Below are 24,466 nucleotides of genomic sequence, written 5' to 3'. Positions count from 1 at the left end.
TAACTTAGTATATCTATTTGCACTATAGAAAGAATCAGAACAAAGGGGAAAGAAAAAAAGTTCTATCCCTTACTTCCTGTGTGGCCTTGGACACACCTGGAAGCCCCAGTTTCCTCAGTTGTTAAAGGAACAGTATGTCCTGCCCGCCCGGCTCAACTGGGGACAAGCCCTGCTCCGCCCACCTCACAGCACCTCCACATGCGAAGATGATTTTGAAATCATTTTGTAAACAACAAAACCTCTGTGATGTGAGTTAATATGTTTACCAGACTGCTCCCTTCATTGAACAAAGCAGTCCAACAGTTTTATAAGCTTCACCATTAACGTCTTAGAAATTCGATTCTTATATAATTTCCTTTTACCTGCTTTTTTTCCCTCTTTACTCTCTGGCCACATACACACACACACGTGTGTGTGTGGATATATACATATTGTAAGATATACATATTAAATATACACAGATAAGACACATCATAAAATATATAAAATAATCCCACTGTTTCCAATAGTTTCCATTCCTAAGACGGTGATTTTTCTACCATTTTCCCCTTTCACTTAGACTTACTGTTGCTTCAACTCCAAGTTGCCCACTCTTTCCTCCCTGTAATCTCAGCAGCCTGGTTCAAAAGCCTTTTGATTTGACTCATTTGAAGATTAAATGTATCTGCATCTCTTCCCCACACCTTTTTTCTGGGAAGGCGCTGTCTCACCCCCAAATATATACTGACTTTAAACAACAACTTTGATGCCAGCCATTTCCCGTGTGTTTGATCACTGCCTCTATTTTCTAGAACGCTAAAGATGTTTTTTCTTACCGTAACCTCTGCCTGCCGCTCGGTCATTTCTCCATCGCATCCTTTTGGTGTCCTGCTGATTTTCTGTCTGGGTGGTTGGTGATTTCGTAGGTCCTTGCTGCTCTGAAGCCGACCAGCACCGCCGGGAACTAGTGGGAAATGCAGGAAGCACTCAGGCCCATCCCAGACCCAGGGCTTGGAATCTGCATGTTAACAGGCTCCGCAGGTGATCTGTATGCACACTAAATCTCCATTCTAGATCACAAGCACGTGCTCAGGGTTAACTGAAGCCGTGGGGTTTCTGAAGCAGGTGTGGAGAGTTGGAGGCAGACCCAGGCCTCACAGAGACTCAAATGTGGTTCAAAAACTAAGGTCATTTAGGATCAAATGCAGCTCAATTGCCCTGGTTATCTTTTTACTCCTCATTGTAGTGCTTTCAACCACTGTTGCCACTTCGCTTTCTACTTCTTTGCCTGGTAGCTTCTGCCTCCTCACAGCTCCTCTTGGCTTCCGGACCAGCCTCCTCTGTGTCAGCACCTCCCGGACCAGGCAGGGCTGAGATGTGTGGGCACTCATGTCGGTCTAATATTTTGGCTTCTCCTTTAATGTTCTAAATATTTGATCAACATCTATTTAAGGACACGTGATTTTTGTGTGTATACAATACACGTAACATAACATGTACCATCTTAACCACTTAAGTATACAGTTCAGTAATGTTAAGTATGTTTATATTGTTGTGCAATCGCTCTCCAGACCTTTTTCATCTTGTAAAACTGAAACTCTGTACTCATCAAATGACTCATTCTTCCCCTCTTCCCCCAGCCCCTGGCCACCACCATTCTACTTATTTTTAACTTTATTGAAAAAAACAGTTGCAAATATAATTGTACATATTTAAAGTGTACAATGTGATGATTTGACATACATATACATTGTAAAATGATTACCAAGATCAAGATAACACATCCATTACTTCACAAAGTGAACATGGTTAACTCTGTGTGTGATAAGAATGCTTCAGAGCTGCTCTCAGTAACTTTCAAATAAATAATACTGTATTATTAACTACAGTCACCATGCTGTACATGGCCACCATTCTATTTTCTGTGTCTCTGACTACTTGTTAGTGAAATCAGATAGTATTTATCCTTTTGTGGCTGGCTTATTTCACTTAGCATAATGTCCTCAAGTTTCATCCATGTTGTAGCCTGTGTTAAAATTACCTTCCTTTTCAAGGCTGAAAATATTTCATTGTATGTATATGCTGCATTTTGTTTATCCATTTATCTGTTGATGGACAGTTTGGTTGCTTCCAACTTTTGACTGTTGTGAATAACACTGGTGTGAACATTGGTGTGCACATATCTCTTTGAGACCCTGCTTTCAATCCAGAATTGGAATTGCTGGACCATATAGCAATTCCATTTTAAATTTTTTGAGGAACCTCCATACTGTTTTCCATAGTGGCTGCATCATTGTATTTTCCCCCCCGGCAATACACAAAGGGTCTAATTTCTCCACATCCTTGCCATCACTTGTTGTTTTCTGTTTTTGTGACAGCAGCCATCATAATGGGTGTGAAGCGCAGTCTCCTTGTGTTTGATTTGCATGTCCCTAGTGCTTAGTGATGCTGAACATCTTCACGTGACTGTTGGCAAGTGATGTTCTTTTCATACAAAATGTGTATCGTGTATTTTGTAGTCAAATAAGTCATTTATTCTGTGCAATTTTCCAAACAGACAACTTGGAAAGCAAAAGTGTTTAGATAATTAGAATCCACTCATTCCCTGCAGACAGCCCTACACTGCACATTATGTTTCTGGTTCTGCCTGCCAATTTCAGTACGTTGTTCAGGGTTGTCCCAGGTGGTTGGCTGGAACGGCCCTGTGTACAGGCATATGGGGGCCCCGATCACTCCACAGGGGCTGGTCTGCGTCGTTAAGGAGTGTTGTAAATCTCCTCCTCAGGGTGATGACTACTTTGGTAGGAAAGGAAAGAATTTCTGGTTTACCTCAGTACTGATTTATTCCAATAATGTTTTAGTGCCCTTTGGATATATTGGCTCCCTAGGCAGCAGCCCAGCCAGCGGGCCCTTTAATTTGGCCCTGTCTGTATACCTGACATTTGGATTCACTAGGAGAGGATCTGAATGGGTCAGCGGACCCCTAGTCCCTGGGAGAGAGCAATTACACCATCCCTCCCAGGCCCCGGGAAGCCCATGGACCCTTTGTTCTGGTGCCTGGACCTGGTCCAACCAGGACCCCCTCTGAGGGCAGCTGTGGGAGACAGGCCTACCAAGCGTCCTCCTCCAGCAAGGTCGGGCAGGGCGAGTGTATGAGTCTCCTTCACAAGGACAGAGCTGGGAGGCTGCGAACACGCACACACACACGCGCATGTGACACCGTTTGTGTAATTGCCTCACAAATGTTGGCATTTTATCTGACACAACCTGTCTTCTTTTGACGGGAGGGGAGGGGAGAGGCATCCCTTTTTCTATCAAAAGCTTTCCTCAGTCTCTGTGCTTTTCAAAATCCCACCTCTCACCTTACCTCCCACCTTGCTGCCAACACATTCTCTTCCAGCCAAAGCCCACTCCCTCCCCATTCCCAGCTTCACAGCTGCCAAAGGAAGAGTGAGCCTCCGTCTTTGCCACTCAAGCAAGATGGAGGGTTAACAGTGCGGCAGGGAGGCAGGCGGGGTGGACCACAAGCAGTCCCACCCAGCCCAATCTACAAAATGAGCCACCCCGAGGACTTCTTGTTTAGCCTCTTTGATCCGGGAGTTTGGGCCAGACATCAGCATCGACACGTGACACAGAGGAGACAGGGCAGTAAAGGCTCTGTCCACTGGTCTGAGATGTAAGGTCCCCTGGAGGCTGCAGTGGGCTCTGTGGCTTGGCTTTTCGGTTGTGTGTGTGTGTGTGTGTGTGTGTTTTATACATATATGTGTGTAGTTTTACAAGTTATATATATGTATGGCTCATGCATACATCAGTGTAGTTTTATAGGCAAAACAGGAGCAGTGCAGAAGGAACTCAGGTGTCTGGGCCTCACTCACACGTGCTCCTCCCCACGTCATTTGCTTTTGTAATATTTCCAAGACATTTAACCACAGTTGTTTTAGACGGTTTCTACTCACGATCATATTTTCCCTCCTGAAGCCATCGGTGGTGGAACAGCCGTGTGCACAGTCAGGGTCGGGCTGGGTGCCGTGCAGCGGGGGCACATTCGGTCTGGGCGCTGGGCTGCAGTCACGGGCAGAGCTGAGTCACTGCTGGCCTCCCAGCGTGGACACGCTTCCGGGGTCACCCCAGTCTGCCTGCTCGCCCACCGTCCGCCAGGAATGCGCGGGGCCCGTGTTACCACACCTGTGATGTCCAGCCCAGGCTAAAGGAGGCAGCCGAGGTTTGAAATGTGTGCAGCCAGAACTTAATCTGTGGAAAATCCTTCCAAATAAGAAGGCTTAAACAAAAAATAAAAATCTTGATAGAGGTTTTCTTAAGTTGACAACAATGTTCAACATACTTGTGAAGATGAAACTTTTCTCCATGATCATAATCAAAAGCAAATTTTGATCAGCAATTCTAGGGGAAAGACTTCATTATCTTTCTGTTGTTTATATTAAAAAATGACGCTATGAAATCATTATTTTATGAGGAGTATAAGTCACTTTCTATTGCTGCTGTAATAATACCAAAAACTTGGTGGCTTAAACAAAACATAATGTATTACTCACAGTTCTGGATGTCCGAAGTCCAAAATCAGTACCACTGGACTAAAATCAAGGTGTCCGCCAGGCTGGTTCCTTCAGGCAGGCTCTGGGGAGAATCTTTGCCTTTTCTAGCTTCTAGATGCCGCCCAGGTTCTTTGGCTCCTGGGCTCTTCCTCCCTCTTCAAAGCCAGCAACACAGCATCTGACCCCTTTTCCATCATTGTATCTCTTTCTTGGAACAAACCAGGAACATTTTTTTAAGAACTCACATTACCTAGATTGAGTCCACTTGGGTAACTCTGGCTCATTTCCGCAGCTCATGGTCTGTAGCCTTAACCACAGCTGCAAGGACCCTTTTGCCATGTAAGGAAACAGTCACGTGTTCTGGAGATTAGGATTGGGATGTTTTGGGGGTGCTGTTATTCTGTCTTCCACAAAGAGACAATCAAGGATATTCCAGAGGTGTGTCAGGCAATTAATTTACTGAAATGCTACCTTATTTTTCAGGAGTTTGTGATGTGTGTTACTTGTCCTTTTTAATAGTTGTAATTTATTGTGATTTCTCTCCTCAGTCTTTCTCACAAATACATATTTTCTTTGGTACCTAATTATATGTTTGCTACTTTGAATTCTTTGCCACAGAAACGACTCCCCTAATTGTATAAGCCCCAGACCCCACATAAGCTGACAAAGGGCACTTCTGCTTGCCCATTGATTCAACTGAGAACTTGAACTCTCTCCCGCGGCCAGCAGGGGAGTCTGCTGCTGGCCGAGGTGGGTGACCCACGGGCTCCCGGGCCAGCAGGGGAGCCAGGGAGTGGGAAGTGGAGCCGACCTGTGTCTCACAGTGACCCTCCTCCTGTCTGTGCCCCTGGAGGGTCACTTTCCCGAGCAAATGCAGAACCTAGACCTGCCCTAAGGGATGCGCAGAACGACAGACAAGGGCAGGGGTGAGGCTGGGGTCCCTTGCTGAAGCATGAGCCCTGAACCGTTTCACTGGGAACGTCATAAATCTGCTTTGGCAAGTGCCATGATTCTCCTGGGTTCACGCAGGCAGCTCTTGCTCCCTGATTTATGGCCAAGACACTGCAGCGTGTCTGCTTTCCCCTCTGGGATTCTTTTCAGGCCTCAGCAGTCACTGGCGGCCTCTCTGCTGTTCTTGCGCTACCTTATGAAAAACACCCATCCCCAGCGGTTTCTCTCTGGCCGCAGTTAATATGCCCTCTTCACCTCCCAACGCTGCCTGCCCTCTGCCGCCATGTCCCTCCCTTTGTCTTGAACGTCTTTCACTCTGCTCTGGACTGTTTCTGAACAACAGGCCCCCATCCTCACTTCCTTAGCACTCGCTCTCTGTATCTCTCAGCTACATCCCATCACCCTGACCAGGGCTTCGCTCTTGCCTCCCTTCCAGCATTAGCGTTTCTTGCGCTAGTGAGAATTTTCTCACCTGCTCCACATCTCTGCTAAACTTCACAACCTAAGAGGCAGCACCTGGGGGGGGGGGGGGGGCCTCCTGACTGGCGTTTTCTTCTTTCTCGCACATAAAGACAACCACTTCCCACATCAATACCTGACTCCTGGCCTGTTGGCCCTGATGCTGCCAAAGCACTGCCCACACTATCTCTAAATATTTGACTCCAAAGGTTACTAGTTGATCACCATCCACCCTCCTACTTTCCCCTAAGGCAGAGTCTTCCCAGCACCTTCCTTCCAGTCCTTGCCTTTCCCACGTTCCTTCTGCAGCAGAGGAGCGAGCATCATCACACATCTTTCTGGTGTTTCTCTAGTTTGGAGACAAGATCAGCCATCCATCCTGTATCACTGTGCCATCTCAGGTCGTTTATCCATTCACATTGAGTGTGCTGCCTCTCGCAGCCTAGTCCCCTGACAATCAGGGAATCCCAGGTCCTGAAGCAGGGTCTCATTCAGCGTAATTTCAGAACCTGAAATTGCTGTGAGTCCTCATCCAGCACCTCTTAACAGCTCTGCCCTTGTGTGAGCCTCCTGGAACCCAGCCTCCTCCTCCTGGTCCCAGCTCACCCTTGGGTTCCGTCTAGTTCCCGTCCTCCAGGCTGCCCGGCAGCCCTCTCCTTGCTCCCCTTTTCACCCATGAGTCCTGTGCTAGTCTCCTCTCTCCCCTGCCTCCCAGCCCCGTTCCTCTCCTCTTCCTCCTGAAGATGCTTGCTCTTTCTCCAGCAGAAACAATCCATGTTTTCTTTAGAATGTCCCCCCTCACTGTTTAGTCTCAGGATGCACCACTCTCCTTCCTTTCTTTCTCCCCAGAGTCAAACGTGTCTCCCTGAGCTGCATGCTCTCCCCGCTCCAGGGGTTCCCTCTGGGCTGGCTTCTGAGTGGCACATGTCTCTCCAGTTCCTCCTTCACTCCTCTCCCCACCAGAGCAGCCTGTGGCAACACCCCCGCATAGCTCACTCTCCTCTTCCTTTTCATGCCAAAGGCCATGCTGACTTCTTCCAGCACATTCCATTTTATTCATAAGAATCCGGAGCGCCAAGGAGTTAGTGAGGAGAGAGAATGAGTCAAAGGTCACCAGGACTAGGCCCTCGGGATGACGAGAGCAGGACAATACCTGCCCCATCTCCAGCCCCAGGGAACATCCAAAGTCCTCTGACCTCCAGGTGACTGTGGGACAGCTGGGCTCTGGTCACAATGAATCATTCCCATATGCAGACCCATGTATGTAGTCATTCATGGAAGACCTCCTTCTCCCTCATTTAATAGGGTATTCGGGGCCCTTAGCAAATGAAGTAACTGCACACCTTAACATCTGCCTGGTCAGGCCACTGCTGCACGTACCCAGGACTGAGCCTTCAGCAACGTCTACGATTTCTCAGGTAGCACGCTGGGGAACCATCCAGAATGTGCAGCCCATCCCCAAAGCTCTCCAAAGGTCCCTCGCCTCTCCTGGTATTTGAAGGGCTTAGTAAAAGGCCCTGGCTGGTGAGATACACAAGAAAAAGGCCCTAACACGAACAGTGACCTAAATACAAAGGCTTCTTGAGAACCACTGAATCTGCAGAAAACAGGCAGCGTCAGCCCCCAAAGCTGCAGGTCCTTTCAGCCATTCAGCCGTCTGTTCAGACGAGCCTCCGCTTAGAAAGTGAAGGATGTGGAACACAGACGGAGCCTCCCCAGAGCTGGTCAAGAGCCAGTGGACGGACACGTGCTCCTCTGGCCATGAGAAGTCCAAGGGTGTGGGACAGAATGCCTCTGAACGGGGCCGGAGTCACGGCAAAGTGCCTTGGTCCCCTGTGCTAGAACCAGAACTGGGGACCGTGGGGAGTCAATTTCTGCCCAAGAATAGAGAGCCCCCTCAGAGGAACCCCACGGCATGGAGGGCTCTGTCTGACGCGAACTGCCTAGGAGCACGTCTGCGCAGAAACGAAGGAGGTTTAGTAAATGGTTCGCCCACTCAGAGGCAAGTTTCGTGAGGGATGCACCGCAATGTTGAGTTAAGAACACATGTTTTGGGGTTTGACCTGGGTTCAAACTCTGGCTTCACCTTCTACTAGCTAATCTCCTAATTAATCCCCCGGCCCAGAGAGGGGCTGAGGACATGTGTGCTCAGGGCAGCAAGCCCCAGTCACAGATGAACAGCAAATTCAATAATTTATTCATTCATCGATTGATGGCTCTTCCTTGCTGAGAATTTACCCCATCTTTGGTATACAGCTAGATACTGGATTTTACAATTAATTATTTTCACAACGGCCTTGCTGCAGAAGTATTTCACTTTCATGGAATACAAGAGGTGGTCCTGTCAACCCTCTGCTGGCTGGATCTTACAGACGCCCAAGTAGTGAGGAACAGGCGCAAACCTCAGAGCAAACACAGCTGGATGGTGCAGTTGAAACTACACCTCTAACTGGTCTTATTAAATTCACACGAGAGAGATGTGGCTGGCACGTGCCGTGCTAGTTGCTGTCATTTCCTGCCCACGGGCATCATTCTGTAAGGGAAACTAACAGAAGAGTGGAAGAGGATGGAGCCTATGGGTGTCCACTGGCACCCACCCACCCCAGTTCACGTCTCTATCTGACACAACTCCAGGCCTTCTGTTTCCATGATCTCTTGCCATGTAACATACCTCCCCCAAACTTACTAATTAAACCAACCACCACTTGATCTTCTGTCCTGATCCTGTGGGTTGACAGTGCTCAGCTGGGAGTCCTTCTGCTCCACAGGGCATGGGCTGGACACTCAACTGGGCTGGGAGGTCCAAGAGCGCTAGCTCACTCATCTGGAGCCTGGCAGGGACAGCTGGAAGGCTGGGGCAGCTGGGCGCATCCCAGGGCTCTCCCTCTCCCCAGGGCCTCACTGTATGGCAGCAGGGTAGCCAAACTTTCTCACATAGTGATCTAGGCTCCCCAAACAGCAAAAGCAGAAGCAACCAGGCCTCCTTACGGCTTAGGGGCCAGAACCTGCACAGTGTTGTTTCCCCACGTTTGACTGGGTAAAGCAAGTCACAGACCATCTGTGATTCATCCTGGGAGGGGCTGCAATAGGGTGAGAACCTGGGAGAATGAGCTGCGGAATGAACCAGAGTCTGCTTATTTAACTTGGGCCAAAGCCAAAGTTATACAGATGCTCCAGAGTGAGGTCCTGGCATTCATTCTAACACCTCCTCATTACGGAACTGGGGATTGTATCAGTATTAATCAGACATAGTTTAAGTAAATGTCTCTCCTCTGTGCCCTCGGAGACATTCATCCTCCTGGTGTGTGGCATTTACTGAGCTCCTAGTGAGTTATGCATCATATTGTAATTGTCACTTTCCAGCTGGGGAATGGCATTGATGCCAATCGCTGAGGGAGCAGCCACCTTACTATCCTCAATTGTCCAAAGTTGATCATTTATGTATGGAATCCCGGCTACTGTCCCCACAGCCCTGGAGTCTACTATTCCTAATGGCTCCTGAATGAAGCTGAAAACTTAAGGAAGGTTGGTCTCCTCCAGTGTCTCACATGTAAAATTTTCCCTTCCTGCAAGGCTCTTTGATTTGGGCACACTTTTTGTGTCTGTGAGCAGTGACGGTTTCATAGCACATCCTGGATTTCTGCCAAAAGAGTGACCTTCAGCTTTTGTAGAACCTGGAAAAGGACCAACATAACAGAGCATCTGGTGTGCGGTAGATGCTCAACACAGGCTTGTTAAGTGAAGTGACAAACACTGTGATCATCATCATCATGAGTAAGTGAGCTTTCTTTTGCAGAGGACCTAACACACTGAATTTCAATAGTTGTTAGTTACCATTTTAGTATCTTTCTGCCCCATCCCTTTAAAAGTATTTATTTATGTTTATCAAGGTATAATTGACATATAATGTTAGTTTCAGATGTACAATGTAATATTCGATATTGTACATGTTGTGAAACGATCATCACTGTGAGTCTAGTTAACATCCATGACCATCCCTTATTTGCTAACACTCGTCCTGAAACACAGATTGCCCCAGCTAGCAGCTGAATGCATCTGTCTCTGTCTTTTAACAAGAACATTTACTATACAGTTGACTCTTGAACAACACAGTGTTAGTGGCACCCACCCGCGCAGTGGGAAATTCATGTATAACTTTTGACGCCCTCCCCACAAAGTTAACTACTAAGAGCCCACTGTTGACCAGATGCCTTACTGGTAACAGCTGATTAACATATATGTTGTATATTACATGTATTATTCTTACAATAAAGTAAGCTAGAGAAAAGAAAATGTTATTAAGAAAATCATAAGGAGGAGAAAATATGTTTTCAGTACTGTGCTGTGTTTACTGATACCAGAGGTTGACATTACCTGTTTGCAAGATGAATCGTCTGTCAGTACCTACATCAGAATTGTCTCATATGATACAAAAGACTGCAGACGCTATACGTGTTACTAACGCTAGACATCAAAAATGAAAAGATAATGTGCAAAAGAAGTTCCTATTTATTTACAGGTATAATGATTCATGGATTGATAACAAAGCAGCAGCAATACGATTGCTTTATGGTAGTCTAGTGTGAGGGCTTCACATGGTCTAGCCTATATACTAATGAATGGTCATAAAATTTTTATGGCATATATATTACAATCATATTCATAATACAGTACTGGAAACATTGTTACATTTTAAAAAAACACTTACCTGTGATAGGTTGATACCCAGTTTTCCAATTACGGGACAGGCCTATTGTACAGTAACATAAGTAATGTTATAAAACAGTAAGAAAAATACACATTATTTATATGACACATCACTTACATTATGCCTATGTAAGGATAGGCTAGTATCTACATATATTTTATGGGCTCATGACATAACTAATTTTTTTCTTAATTTTTAAAATATTTCTAGGCTATGCAGTTCATCTGAGAGTTTTTTCAAATTGCCCAAATATCCAAAAATTTTTCCAATATTTTTATTGAAAAAAAAATCTGTGTATAAGTGAATGTGCTCAGTTCAAACCTGTTTTGTTCAAGGGTCAACTGTATTTACCCTTAATTACCAATATTTCTGCTCTTTCCCACCATCTCAACTTACACTTTCTATTTGTCTCATCTTTTCAATCTCTTTTTATCTCCCTAGTTGGATTTTTTCCTTCTTCTTCAACTTTTTTTCTTTCCTATTTGCTTCTAAGTCATGCATCCTTTTTTTTGGAATTTTAGGGTTACCTAGAAATCTTAACAAGCATATTTTATTAATTATAATCTTTCCTCCCTCAGTACAGAACCTTAGAAATTTTTTACCATGATCATCCATCTTCTAACTTATGTTTTTGCATATTTTAGTTATGTTTTGCTGTAACGCCCGAGACACTGTTATTATTGGCTTATATAGTTATTGTTTGTTAGGATTTTATGGTCAATTTTATTCAGTTTGCAAATCTGCTTGGGCAATTTTATAGTATTTTGCTTTTTCCTTATATGTTCAACCTCTTCTACTATTTATTTAAATACATTCTGTGTTTGATAATTCAGGGGTCTTTGCATGTCTCATTCTGCTGTAAGTTGTTTTGCTGGCTTTTGCTCATGGTGCCATGTTCATCTTTGATTCATGATTTGTGGGGGTTTTCTCATATTTCTTGAAAATTACTTGTGTGATTCTTTGTGTCTAGGTGGAAAGTGAGGAGAGGAGGACTAACCTCTGCTTCTGTGAGTGTCTGAGAGCACTATCAACCCAAGATCACTTTAAATCAAATTCTTTGTGGCTTTTGTCAACACTCAAAGTATGCATTCTTTCTGCAATCCTGTGTGAGGTCAGGATTATAATGTGAAAAATCGAGGGAGATTCCCACACAGTCAGTCCTAGTTTCCAGTCAGCCTATTTTATTTGTAGTTTTCTGGCGCTCCTGGGTCAAGGGACAGGTTAATTTTAATTCATCCTTAAAGGTGACTGTCAGTTCTCATCTGTCATGATGTTGGAAACAGTAATTCAAGTGTTAACATTTTACTGAAAAAAATTTTTTTGACTTAGACAAAAACAACATTATCTGTGGTGGGGTGACCTAGAGAGACTTCTGTGAAGAGTAGTAAATAGGATAGCTTCCAATTTCTACTCACCGTCCTCAGTGCCCATTCGAAACAGAATTCAAGATGAAAGTTGCAATAAAAACCCAATTACCTCCCCCACCAAAAGAAAAAAAACTAAAAAAAAAAAAAGAAAGAAAAGAAAGATGAAAGCTGCCTGGGGAGGACACCTTGAGCACAGCTCTATTAATGGGTACCAGCCCTCTGATTACTCACTTACACTCCAGCTCGACTGGGACCTGCCTGGCTATTTTCTCCCTGCAACGTAAGCCTGACTCCTCTCCTTCTCATCTGCTTAGTTACTCAGTTGAAAACCCTCTTTCTGCCCAGCCTTTCCAGCTCTCTCTGGGAACCTGCACCACAACACACCTGAGGGGCCATCCCCTGGGGTCTTTCCAATTCCAGAAGCCATCTTGAACAAGTGTCCTGTCCCATGAGCGGCTCCCTGTTCAGGTCTTTGATCAGCTCATGGCCTTCTAATCTCAGTCCATGTAAGTATGACGTCTGTGGTCCAATCCAGATGGTTTTTTCTTTCTCCTTCTCATTTCTTCCTCTCACCTTTCTCCCCCATCCCCACCATGTTCTTATTCACGTGTTTTATTCCAGGGCCCTACTACTGTGTATAAAATTGTCACGGTTACGTCTCTTTTTATAGCAACTCTCGTCTTCTACCTCCGTTTCTTTCATAAGAAGTCAGCTCTTGAGCCACAGAACCGCATGCGAGTGACACACGGGGTGACAGCCTCAGCACATCCCTGCCCAGCCCTCTCACTCCCTGTGGTGTTTTCACTTCCAGTCCAAGAGGCTCAGAAGCAAAGCTGGAGGTGAGAGCTGGAGAAAGCTGGCACCATGCTGACCTTGTGCACCGTGAAGAAGCAGACTCCGCTTCTGGAAATTCCACCGTCAATACAGATGGGGGAGAGGAGGGTCCCCAGAGCTGCCGTGTATGTGGGGACAAGGCCACTGGATATCACTTCAATGTCATGACATGTGAAGGATGCAAGGGCTTTTTCAGGTAGAGTTACTAGTCAACTTTCACCCATCTGACACCCTGGGTCACATCTAACTGGGGTTCTGCCAGTAGCCCACTGGGCACCATCTCAGGGCCTCTGTTTAACCTGACCTCCCAGGTTCAGAGTGTGGGCTGGTGACCTGTCCAAAGGCCTCCTAATTAGTCTCAGGAGAACCATTTATATCTGAGAGGAAACCTTCATCTTTTGTCTTCTCATTCTGTTGGGAAAGGTCCCTTCCCATTAAGATATTTCTTTGTTTCTCCTTGTGTTTTGAATAAAATAGCAAATGAGTCAGTAAAAGAGGAAAGAATTTGAAAATCCAAAATGCAAATGTTCAAATCACTCTTACGGACTGGTGTTAAGTAAAGAAAGGCATAAAATAAGTGAAGAATATGACAAACCAGCTCACCTAGGAACAGAGAGGTCCAAAAAATTAAGGACTAAAAAGTCCCATCCCACAGCAAGGCAGGCACACACAGAAGGCTCACACTGTCCAGCTGAAGAAAGAGAAAAAACAAAGCTCAACAGGCTCAAACAGGCTTAGACCAAGCAGGAAAGAAGCCAGCCAGGGAGGGCAGGGGCTCTCGGTCTGCCCTCCAGGAGGGCTAGGTGTGCAGAGGCCAGCTCCCACTGCAGGGCACACTTGGGACCCCGGGACTGCCAGCCTAACTTGGCCTCTGCAGAGTTCTTCCTGCTGGTTAGATATTTAAATAGAAACGGACCCTGGTGCCAAGGCCCACTCTGCAGTTCCACCAAAGCCAGGCTGCCAATCAGCTGGGTGGGGGGCAGAACCCATGGGTGGGGGGCCGTCCAGGCCTGGACCAGCCCAGGGAGGCCCTGCAGCAGGCCAGCGTCCCCCAGAGTGAAGAAGTCCTGGCTTCAGGGCTGACATGGTCAAGTTTCAGGCATTCTCAGGTCCCAGGGGCTAGGTGAGCCCAGGCAGGTCCAAAGGCTCCCATGTTCCAGGGGGAAGTGAATGTCCTTGTCTGTGGGTCTTGACAGAGGCCAGACACAGCAGCGGTGCCGGCCTGCACTCAGCTCCAAGCAACAACCCTCCACTCAAAGTGTTTCACCGTTAGGAAAACACGTCACCATGCATATCTAGACGTCTGAGCGCTTCGAGGGGTTGGTGAGCTCAGCTGTTAGTACTTTCTTCTCTTCTGTCATCAGAGGGTGTTGACCTGGACTGCTCCCTTGGGGGCAGCAAAGTGCCAGGGGCTCAGGCAGGACCCTCATGGTTCACTGAGGAACAGAGAGGCCCCTCTCCTCCTCTCTCTCAGAACAAGGGAACCTTTCTCAGAAGACCCCCTTACTTCACATGGGCTGGAACTGGGCCCCAGCCTACTCCCGAACTGGCCACTAGCAAAGAGCTCAGATGGAGCCCCAAGCGGGCTTAGGCCAACACGGCCGCATGGAGGAGGATGTACATCTGAGCCAGCCCTGGATTCTGCCGGCAGCCTCCATGTCGACTGCCCTAGGGTGTGGGGCCATTCAGGTGCTGCCCTGGGATGCCCCAAGGGAGGTAGCATACACCGTAGTGGTCAGAGCTTGGATGCTGGTATCAGGTGGACCTGGACTCAAATTTCTGCTTGACATCTACTTAGAGGACAGGGAGCGATCTGGCTTCTTAAAAACTCAGTTTCCTCATCTGTGCCAGGCAGATGACATGATGAATTTTGTAGGCTTCAAGAACTAAATTTGCAAAGCTCAGCACAGTCTGCAGCCCACATCTGATCCACAGCCTGTGCTTATGAACATGGGTCCCTTCCCTCCTACCCATTCTGGGTGGGCTCTCGGGTAAGGTCAGGGGTCTCTTACCCAAGCCAGCAGGTGGTAGGGGTGGCATCTGTGAAACATGCCCCTGGGCGGGTTGCTGGCCCAAGATCTCAGGCCTCCCGGTTCAGCCCTCAGGGCCCACTCTGCAGCCACGCCTGTCCGTTCTTCATTTTCCACACTGCTGGACCAGAACCAGAGGCCAGAGCCGAGGAAGAATTTGTTCCTTTCTTCTTAGCTGTGAAAGGAGGGGATAAAGTTAGGGCCACACTGACCGGGCAGAAGTTCAAGATGCCTGGGCTGCCGGGGAGGGTGGGTGTGCTGGGGTCTCTAAAAGGCACCCACTCCATTGTCTCCCTCCTGGCGCAGCTATGCAGGGACGCGTGGGTGCACTGCCTGCTGCTCACTCCACTATTACACTGCTCTGAACCTCTCTGTTCCCCTCCGTCAATCAGGAGAATCCACTTTCCCAACGGGAAAACCTCTGTCCAATGAGGTAGAGAGTTTCCCATGGTCTACCCATTCCTCTCGCTGCCCCTGGTCCCCCAGTCTAGAATGGGGACTGGGGAAGGCAAGGGGCTTCTTATGGCCGCATTGATGGGCCCTGGTTTCCTCCAGCTATCTCTTCCAGGAAGGAGAAATCCAGGAAGAGGCCACCCTCAGGAAACATGGCCCGGTCCTCCTGGGGTGCCTGGGGACGAGGAGGGAGGGGACAGGGCACAGGAGCTGGGCCGGGCCTGGAGCTGAAGCAGCCCAGAGAGGGCTCTGGCGCAGGCGCTGTGGACAGCTCTTGAGTGAAAGTTGCAGGCGAGGTTTCCGCCCCTAGCGACTCCCGGGCCTCTGGGGAAGCCCAGCACGGACAGAAGGAAGCTTTATGAGCCCCTACTGGTACTTTTCCTGTGAACCCAACCGAGGTAAGAGGCAAAGGCAGGGCCCACAGAGGCTGTGACTGGTGTCCGTGTCGGGAAGGGACAGGGAGACAGACGCGTGGCCTGGGGAGCCAGGTGCCCCACGTCGCCTACCTTTTGCTCTCTGTCCTCTCACAGGAGGGCCATGAAACGCAACGCTCGGCCCCGGTGCCTCTTCCGGAAGGGCACCTGCGAGATCACGCGGAAGACCCGGAGGCAGTGCCAGGCCTGTCGCCTGCGCAAGTGCCTGGAGAGCGGCATGAGGAAGGAGAGTGAGCAGCGGATGCGTGCCCGGGTGGGCGGTGTGCAGGGGGCCAAGGAGGGAACCCCGCCGGCTGTGTACGAGCGCGCGTGCAGGCCTGCAGCAGCAGCAGCAGCGCGCATGTGCACACGGCAGGGCTCAGCTCGTGGCCTGCCGGCAGCTGCCACGTGCCCCTCTCTCCCCTCACTTGCCCTTGCTTGATTCGTTTGGTTCCCTTCTTGGTTGTTTTAGCCAAATTGGGAGAGTGAATTGGGGCTGGGAAGCTGGAGACACGTAGTATACTATGACGCCCACCTTCCAGAGCAGCGCATGCCCACTTGCCACCCAGACCTGGTGTCTTCCAGAGGAACTGTGTGACAGTGACAGAGGGGTTCTCATTCCACCTGTCCAGCTTTGTATAATAGTGTTCCCTGAGCACTCTGAGATAAAGAGCCTGGGAAAAGGCTGGGAGCTTCCAGTGCATATTTCTCTTCACCAGTCACAGAGGGACCCTAGACCTTGGGCAGCTTTTCAGGGGCCAAGTTCCCTGGGCATGCTGATAGAGCCTTTCCCACAGACCAGCTGTCCCTGCTGTCCCCTCCCCGCCGACCCCTACAGCTTCACTCTGCACACACAAGTGGGCTCCAGAAATCCATGGACGACCCTAAGGCTCCAGGCTACATAAGAAGTGGTCAAGTTTGATATTTCTTGCTAAGTAGAAGCCCCAACTCTCCTGGGTCTTGGAGACCCAGAGATCTTGGAGGACTCTGAGGAGTCTTGTTGATATCTGATTCACCAGAAAAGAGTAATCAGCTGTATTTATCGAACAACTGTTATGTACTGAGAGCTGTATTAGGTACTTTCCATGCAAGTGTCTCATTGCAACAGCAGTGTGAGGTGAGCACAGTCACTCCAGATTACCAAGAAGGAAACTGAAGGCAAGAAAGGTTAAGGAAACTGTCAAGGTCACAGCTAGAAAGCTGCCAAGCCGGCACTCAAGCTCAGTGCCTTTAGATTCTGAAGCCTGAGCAAGTCCCGCTGCTCCACAAAGTTGCTGCAAACTCCACCGTCACAGGCAGCACAGCCGTCCTTCCCCAAGTGTTTCTCCAGAAGGGCGCTAAGTCCTTGGGAGTCTGGAAAGGGGCAGGTTTCGTGTCCCCTGAGTACACCCTGAGACTGCTCGTGATGTCCCTGCAGTGATCATGTCGGATGCGGCTGTGGAGGAGAGGCGGGCATTGATCCGGAGGAAAAAGAGGGAACAGATCAGAACTCAGCCTCCAGGAGCCAAGGGTCTGACGGAAGAGCAGCGGATGATGATCAGGGAGCTGATGAACGCTCAGATGAAAACCTTTGACACCAACTTCTCACAATTCAAGAATTTCCGGGTATGAGGGTTCAGAGCCAGCTCAGCTCCTTTGTAGCTCCTCAAAAGCCCACCTCCTTCCTGGGGGTTCTTGTAGAGTGGCCTCTGGACGAAGTAGCAGCATCACCTGGGAACTTGCTAGACATGCAAATTCTCAGGTCATCCCAGACCTCCTGAATCTGAAACTTTGAGGGTGGGGCCCAGCAGTCTGGGCTTTGACAAGACCCCTCAGGTGATTCTGACCCACGCTCAGGTCTGAGACTCTCTGCTCTCTCCTTCCGCAGCAGGTAGGAACTGGGTCTGAGAAGTAAATGGAATTTTGGAAAGCTGAGTTGCCCCGGGTTGCTGGCACTCAGGGCTTTATGAGGATAGGGTCAGGATCTGTTGGGGGCATGATGTTTTTGAACTGGTTTTACTGATCCAAAAAACGCTCGTGATCTCAGGAAAATTAGCTGTGTCTGATCCCAGTGCCTTCCTCCACCTGCGCTCAGAGGTATCTCGGTGACAGGTCCAGCTAGGAGAACGGATAACCAATGGCCTCAAAAGTCTGTTCTTTCCATCTAGCTCCCAAACCCTTTCCTCTGAGTCTCCTGACGCAAGATCAGGGATGCTTGGGACACATCCATGGGTGGCGGCCCCCTCACCTTCTACAGGGGCAGGGAGCACACCCATCTCTGACCAGGCAGGGATGTGAGGGACCATGAATTCATAGATCCACTCAATAGGAGAAGACCCCATAGAGAAGAACCAAGTGCTGTGTCCGTGTGTGTGTGTATGTGTGTGTGTGTGTGTGTGTACCCATCTGCCATTGTGCATCCTCTCAGGCTACAGCTGTGGCTGTGGGTGCCTGTATGGGAACCCATTTGGGAGAATACATGCTGTCTCTGTCTCTTTTCTCCACCTCCTGGCTCATTCCCCAGCTGCCAGAGGTGCTTAGCAGTGGCTGCGAGATTCCAAATTCTCTGCAGACTCCATCGGGGGAAGAAGCTGTCAAGTGGAGCCAGATTAGGGAAAATCTGGGCCGAGTGAAGGTCTCTCTGCAGCTGCGGGGGGAAGACGGCAGCGTCTGGAACTACAAGCCCCCAGCTAACAACAGCGGGAAAGAGATCTTTTCCATGCTGCCCCACATAGCGGACATGTCAACCTACATGTTCAAAGGCATCATCAACTTTGCCAAAGTCATCTCCTACTTCAGGTAGGGGCCAGGTGGGTGGTGTCGAAAGGAGCAGGAAATGGCCAGCAGGTTCAAAGGGTCTGAGGTAGATTTCTCTGAATTTGGGGGACATTGGTACCAAAGGACCCTCCTTTACCTCTGCCCCCAGGGCACCTGGTGCTGCTGGGGAGTGGGGCCCTTGTTGTGTGTAGGGCTCATCCGCTCTGTGACCGCAGCCTGCCGTTTCACCTGTCTCAGCCTCCCTCCTCTGCTAGACCAGGACTAATAGTGCCAACCTTGCAGGGCTGTGGTGTGAAATAAGAAAACATCTTGAAGAGCACTTAGCACATACATGGTGGACATTCAGATCATAATTTCCCTCCCTATTTCCCCACAAAAGGGCAGGAATCACAAGTGGGCAGTTCCAGAGCAAAGAAGGATTTGGAAAGAAAGGGAAGGAAGTGCAGAGGAAGCAGGAGGAGAGGGCTGGGAACAGACCTGGGGCGCTGGCAGACTGCCTCCGGGAGAAGGCTGAGGAGCCACGAGGAGGATGGGTGGTCCTGAGAGCCACAGGGCCAGCACTCCCCAGAGCTAGTCATGGAGGCAACAACCATGGGGCAGCCATGGTGAGCGTGAGACCCTGGAACCTACTGGTCTGGTGGGAACCATGGCCCTGTAACATAGAGCCTATCAGGACTGGGGATGGCCCAGACGTGTCTTCCCTGGGGTCGGCCACTGGCCTTGCCGGGCCCGGGCAGGTGAAGCAGAGTCACACATGAGGAGTCCTGATTTCATCCACAGGCAGAGTGTGGAATCTATTCCAGGAGCCCACAATTTCCCTTGTGGCCCTGAGGGTGACACACAGGACTTATTTACTGGGGCGAGAGTGGCCACAGGCTGCCATGGGGTTCAGATTGGGGCAAATTAGGTCAAGGGAGCAGGGATAGAGTCCCCCTTATACGCGTGGACCTTGGCCATCCCCCTGACATCTGATGACCCAGGATCTACCACCAGGGTGGGGAGTCACTTGCTATTTCTCGGGACCCCCAGTGTTGAGCGCAGCCCCCTCAGGAGCAGGAGTTACTCTCACCTTCCTTCGACAGATAGAAAACTGAGGCTCACTTAAATGAAGGCTTGCATAGGGCTGCAGTTAATCAGGGAGGCCAGCTTTGGAAGCAGAGTACAGTCTTCAGAGCCCAGCCTCCCATCAGGGCCTGGGCACTGGGGGTACATAGAAAGAAAAGGTCAATTTCACGGCATCTGTGGCTCATCGTTGTGGATCTAAAGGAAGGGACTGAACTCCCGAGGAGACCAAAGCCAGGCAGAGAGCTTCCTCAAGAGCCAGCAGGAAAGACCTGCCTCCTTCAGTGGGGAGTTGGGGACTCCCTCAGGTGGGGAGGGTGTCAATCTGTGAATTCCAGAGGCAGCCACTGTGTTTGGGCCTGTGCTCAGGGCTGGGGGTGGGGCTCAGGGCATCCAGGCTGCCTGGAGAGAAACAGTAGAAATAGCAAATCCCAAACAGACTGTGCGAAGTAAAGAGCCCCGCTGCATGGAACTCACATGGGAGGATTGGCACGCAGAAGGACTGCACTCTGGAAAGACCTCTAGGAGGCACAAGAACAGCTTGGTCTGAAGGACTAGCAGGATGTACATAAGTGAAGCTAAAGGGGTAATCATTTCAAGGGGGAAACCAAGGCAGAAAGTATGAGGCTGGGGACCAGAAGCTGAGGCACTGGCTGGGGGTCGAGGCTGTGCAGGGAGCTGGAGGAGATGGGGCAAGGTTGTGAGGGGCCTGGACACGAAGCTCTATGAGCAGTGGAGAGTCCCTGAAGGTAGCAGGAGCCCAGAGGGGCATGGCAGGGAGGAGGAATCTGCTTGGCTGGACTGTGAGTGGGAGAGATTAGAGGTGATTCAAAAGCAAGTGCAATAATCATAATCCTCAGGGGTAGAAGCCCATTCTACCTCTTGTTTTTGCCCCTCTCTCTCCCCCTGCCCCGATTTCTGGATTATGGGAGTGGGTGCCTGTGGCCTGTGGCAGCTTCCCAGGAAGCCGGCATCCCCTGCCCATCCTTGCTGCTAGGGACTTGACCATTGAGGACCAGATCTCCCTGCTGAAGGGGGCCACCTTTGAGCTGTGCCAGCTGAGATTCAACACAGTGTTCAACGCAGAGACTGGGACCTGGGAGTGTGGTCGGCTGTCCTACTGCTTGGAAGACCCTGCAGGTGCCCAAGAGATGCCTGCTGCCCTGGCAGAGGGAGGGAATTAGCCATTGAGGGAGGAAAGGAGCCACGCCAGGGAACACAGGTCCTGGGATTGCAGGGCAGATTGGGCGATGGGAAAAAAGACCTTAGTGAGGAAAGTCTGGGTCTTGGGGCAGCTTCCTGAGAAGTTTACCCCTCCAGCCTACGCCCACCCACAGGTGGCTTCCAGCAGCTTCTCCTGGAGCCCATGCTGAAATTCCACTACATGCTGAAGAAGCTGCAGCTGCATAAGGAGGAGTATGTGCTGATGCAGGCCATCTCTCTTTTCTCTCCAGGTGATAACCCCATCTGCCCTACCTGGTCTCCCTGGACCCCTCCCCAGGCTTGCTCTCCCCACTACCCTCCCACCCCCCAACCTCTACTTCAGCTGCAAGAGGCAGCAGCACCTCCCCTGCCCTCCCCAGAGAAGGTCCCAGCTGATGGCCTTACCCTCTACTTACTGCATGGCCAGGATGGGGACTTCAGCCGTTTTCCCCCAGGGTCAGTGGGCAGTGGGGTGATGCAGAGCCCTCTGAGTTCTCCCCTCACTTCCTTGCCTGGGAGTCCCTGGCTCTGGAAGATTGTGGGCAGGCAGTAGGCCTCCTCTGGGATCGCCCAAACTTGGCCCCCAGGCCCCCACGGCCTTGCAGGCACCACACTGCCTTCCCCTCCCCATCAGACCGCCCGGGTGTGGTACAGCGCTGCGTGGTGGACCAGATGCAGGAGCGGTTCGCCATTACCCTGAAGGCCTACATCGAGTGCCACCGGCCCCAGCCCGCCTACCGGTGAGCAGCAGGCGGGGAGGGTGTGAGGGGCAAGGCCCTGCCTCCAGTCCCCACCTGTTCTGGGCCTCCCTGGGATGCAGACCCGAGCCGCCCCAGGGGCAGTCTCTGATTACCAGGACTTTGGGGCCCTGCTCAGTGACGTCTGCTGAGGCCTCCTGCCCAGTGGGCCTGAGCTCCAGCCCAATAATGGAGAGGTTTGAGGAGGGCGGGGACCACAGTCAGCTGACAGGATGTGGCTCCCTACACCAACCACCTGATGATGCTGACACTGGGAGGGGTGCTGCATGGCACACCCGGCTCCGTGAGCCCCTGACTGTGACCACGCTGGACCTGTCACGTCTGGAGTCACCATGGCTACCCCTTCCCTACCCTCACCCCGCAGCCAGCAGCAACCCCAAGCCCTGGCCGGTGCCCCTGCAGTGCCTGCTCCCTACCTCTCTGTCGGCTCTGCCTGCCCCTGGCGTGGCACTGGTCAGGCGTGAGCCTGGTGCCAGTATCTAAATGTCTATCATTCTAAGACCAAAAAAAAAAAAAAAAAGGTCTGTCTGCTGAGGGCCTTCCACACTCCTGTCATCAAGGGGGTGGGACAGCCAGCTATTCTTCTGAGGCTCCTACAGGGCCTTCTAGCAACAGCCAGCAATACGTATGATGACAATAAAGGTAACAGTGATAACAATAATGATGCCACTAATAAACAGACCTAGAACAGCTATTTTTTGAGATGTGCCAGTCCTGGTGCCAAGCAGTTTACATGCAGGATCACCTTTAATCTTAAAAACAGCCCCATGCAGCGGATGCCACCATCATCCTGCAAGGGACTGGAGTTCAAGGCTACTGCCTCAGGTCCCACAGCCGGACAGGTGAGATCTGGAGGTAGATGCTTGCAGACCAAGTCCACAGCCTACACTCTTGAACACTGACTACCTAACCCTCTCCCAGGACAGACACAAGCTAACAGGGTAGGAAGCTCCTTAGTTCTGGTTACAACCCCAAAGAGGAAGGCTGCTCAGGCCTTGGTCAGACAGAGCCTTCCTTCTCTTCACTGGGCCTCAGCAGTCCCTGTGACCTGGTGCCCACAGGCCCAGGTTGTGACAGGGGAAGGCCAGTGCTGGGTCTGCTAGTGTGAATGTAAAACCTCAAGCCTTACTTGGCCTGCTACAGCTTGCTTTTGAACTTGGCATCCTAGGATGTGGGTCCTCCCCCGTAGGGAGCCAGGAGGTGTCATGGCGAAACTGAGGCATGATGTCTGTCCCAGACACCAGATCCCAGGCTAGGTCCAGGGAGAGACTGCAGCCTGCAGCCCTTCCTCCACAGCCACTCCACCTGGTCCTGACCCCCATCCATTAGCTGCAGCTGTGATGCCCCCCACAACTTGACTTATTCACATGGTGCCTGCAATGCCTGGTTTTCCCATGGATGGCCCTGTGCACAGGGACTCAAGCCCAGAGGAGGAGGTGGGGGTAGGGAGAGTGAGTGAGTCCTCACCTCAAAGCCCCAGGCTGTTCTGCCCTTCTCGTCAGCAGGCTGAGAGAAACTTAAGGAGTTCAGCCGAGCTTGTCTCCTGGCTGACCTGAGAGGTCCTGAGACAAAAACCCTGAGTCTTGGGCCATTTCAGCGTTGGTGGGTGGGGGCAGGGCGGGCTGCTCCCCAACCCTTTCCTCTGGCTGGTCTGCAGGTTCCTGTTCCTGAAGATCATGGCGATGCTCACCGAGCTCCGCAGCATCAATGCCCAGCACACCAAGCGGCTGCTGCGCATCCAGGACATTCACCCCTTTGCCACCCCACTCATGCAGGAGTTGTTCGGCATCGTGGAAGGCTGAGTGGCTGCCCCAGGCCAGGGCGCTCGGAGCCTCCACTCCCGGGGCTAGACAGACGGATGCTGCTGACAGTGCCCTGTGTGTCCTGCCTCCCCAGGGAACTCACGATGACAGCTGGGATGATGACTGGTTAGCATTCCTCAGGAAGGGGACATGGGATCCCCCAGCCCTGAGCTCAGTCTGTGGAGAGCCAAGCCCTAGACCCTGACATGGAGAGTACACTGGCCCATAGGTCAGCCCATCGAGAGGCAAGACCACAGTCCCTTTAGAAAAGGCGCTGGATCTAGGGATTTAGTGTCATGGTGGGAGAGGGGAAAGGGCACCTGTGGCTGGGCCATCTGAGGGTCTGTGCCCACGCCCAGTTTATTAGCTTAGTGGGTATTTACACTGCTACGTCTCATACCCTGTCTCCTGCTTGCCACCTATTCCCAATCTGAAGCCTCCTGTCCTGAGCTGAGCTGCTCCATGAGTTCCAGGCCCATGTCCACCAGTAGGTACATTAGTGTCTCTGGGAGAATTCTAGAGAGAGGCCAGAAGGTCAAATGCACCAAATGTCATGAGCCTGTCATGACCTCTCTATGTCTATTATCTCCTTCTGGGCCCCTCATTCTGTGTCTCTGCATTCGTTGAAACACATCATTAAGCACCAGTAACATGCAACCTGCTGTGGGGAAGATATGGATCTTGACCTCGAAGCATTTATAGTTCAGTAAACAAAGCAGAAACATGAATAACTTTGATCAATCACAAGGAAAAGTGGTAAGTGACATAAAAAGACACAAGAAATGTCTTTCTGTGGATGCTGAGCTGTGCTGGGCTTCTGCAGGCACCCGGAGAGCCAAGTGAGGGATCCCTAGAATGTGGTTCGTGGGAGGAAGGGCACTAGCTGCTGTGTGGACATGTGGGTGATGTGGTGCAAGTCTGCTCCACGCCTGAACTGGGGCTGGGTTGCTCCTGAGGCTGGAACACTGGGGGCTCTGTGACAAGGCTATGCTGATGGCAGTTAATAAACATGTTCCTGTTTACACATCTGTCTTCAAAGCTAGAGTATGAAAGGGTCTGCTCTGTGTGTAGCCATTTTGAGTAAAAGTGTTTTTGCACTTTCAGCAAGTTCAATTTTAACCAACTTTACATAGGGCA

General features: G+C 50.4%; 1 protein-coding gene across 1 annotated transcript; it reads left to right on the top strand.

Moving 5' to 3' along the window:
• Nucleotides 1-12,856: 12,856 nt before the first annotated feature.
• NR1I2 (nuclear receptor subfamily 1 group I member 2) lies at nt 12,857-23,975 on the top strand. Its single transcript, XM_010981570.3, has 8 exons — nt 12,857-13,047; nt 15,865-15,998; nt 17,165-17,352; nt 18,251-18,525; nt 20,564-20,706; nt 20,904-21,020; nt 21,404-21,509; nt 23,185-23,975. Exons 1-8 carry the CDS (start codon nt 13,016-13,018, stop codon nt 23,327-23,329), a joined length of 1,140 nt encoding a protein of 379 aa, XP_010979872.1. The 5' UTR covers nt 12,857-13,015; the 3' UTR covers nt 23,330-23,975.
• Nucleotides 23,976-24,466: the final 491 nt, after the last annotated feature.

The sequence above is a fragment of the Camelus dromedarius genome, chromosome 2 (assembly GCF_036321535.1).
Source record: "Camelus dromedarius isolate mCamDro1 chromosome 2, mCamDro1.pat, whole genome shotgun sequence".
In the NCBI taxonomy this organism is placed as follows: Eukaryota; Metazoa; Chordata; class Mammalia; order Artiodactyla; family Camelidae; genus Camelus; species Camelus dromedarius.
Note: the sequence above shows the minus strand (reverse complement) of the source record. Positions and strands in the feature narration are given on the sequence as shown.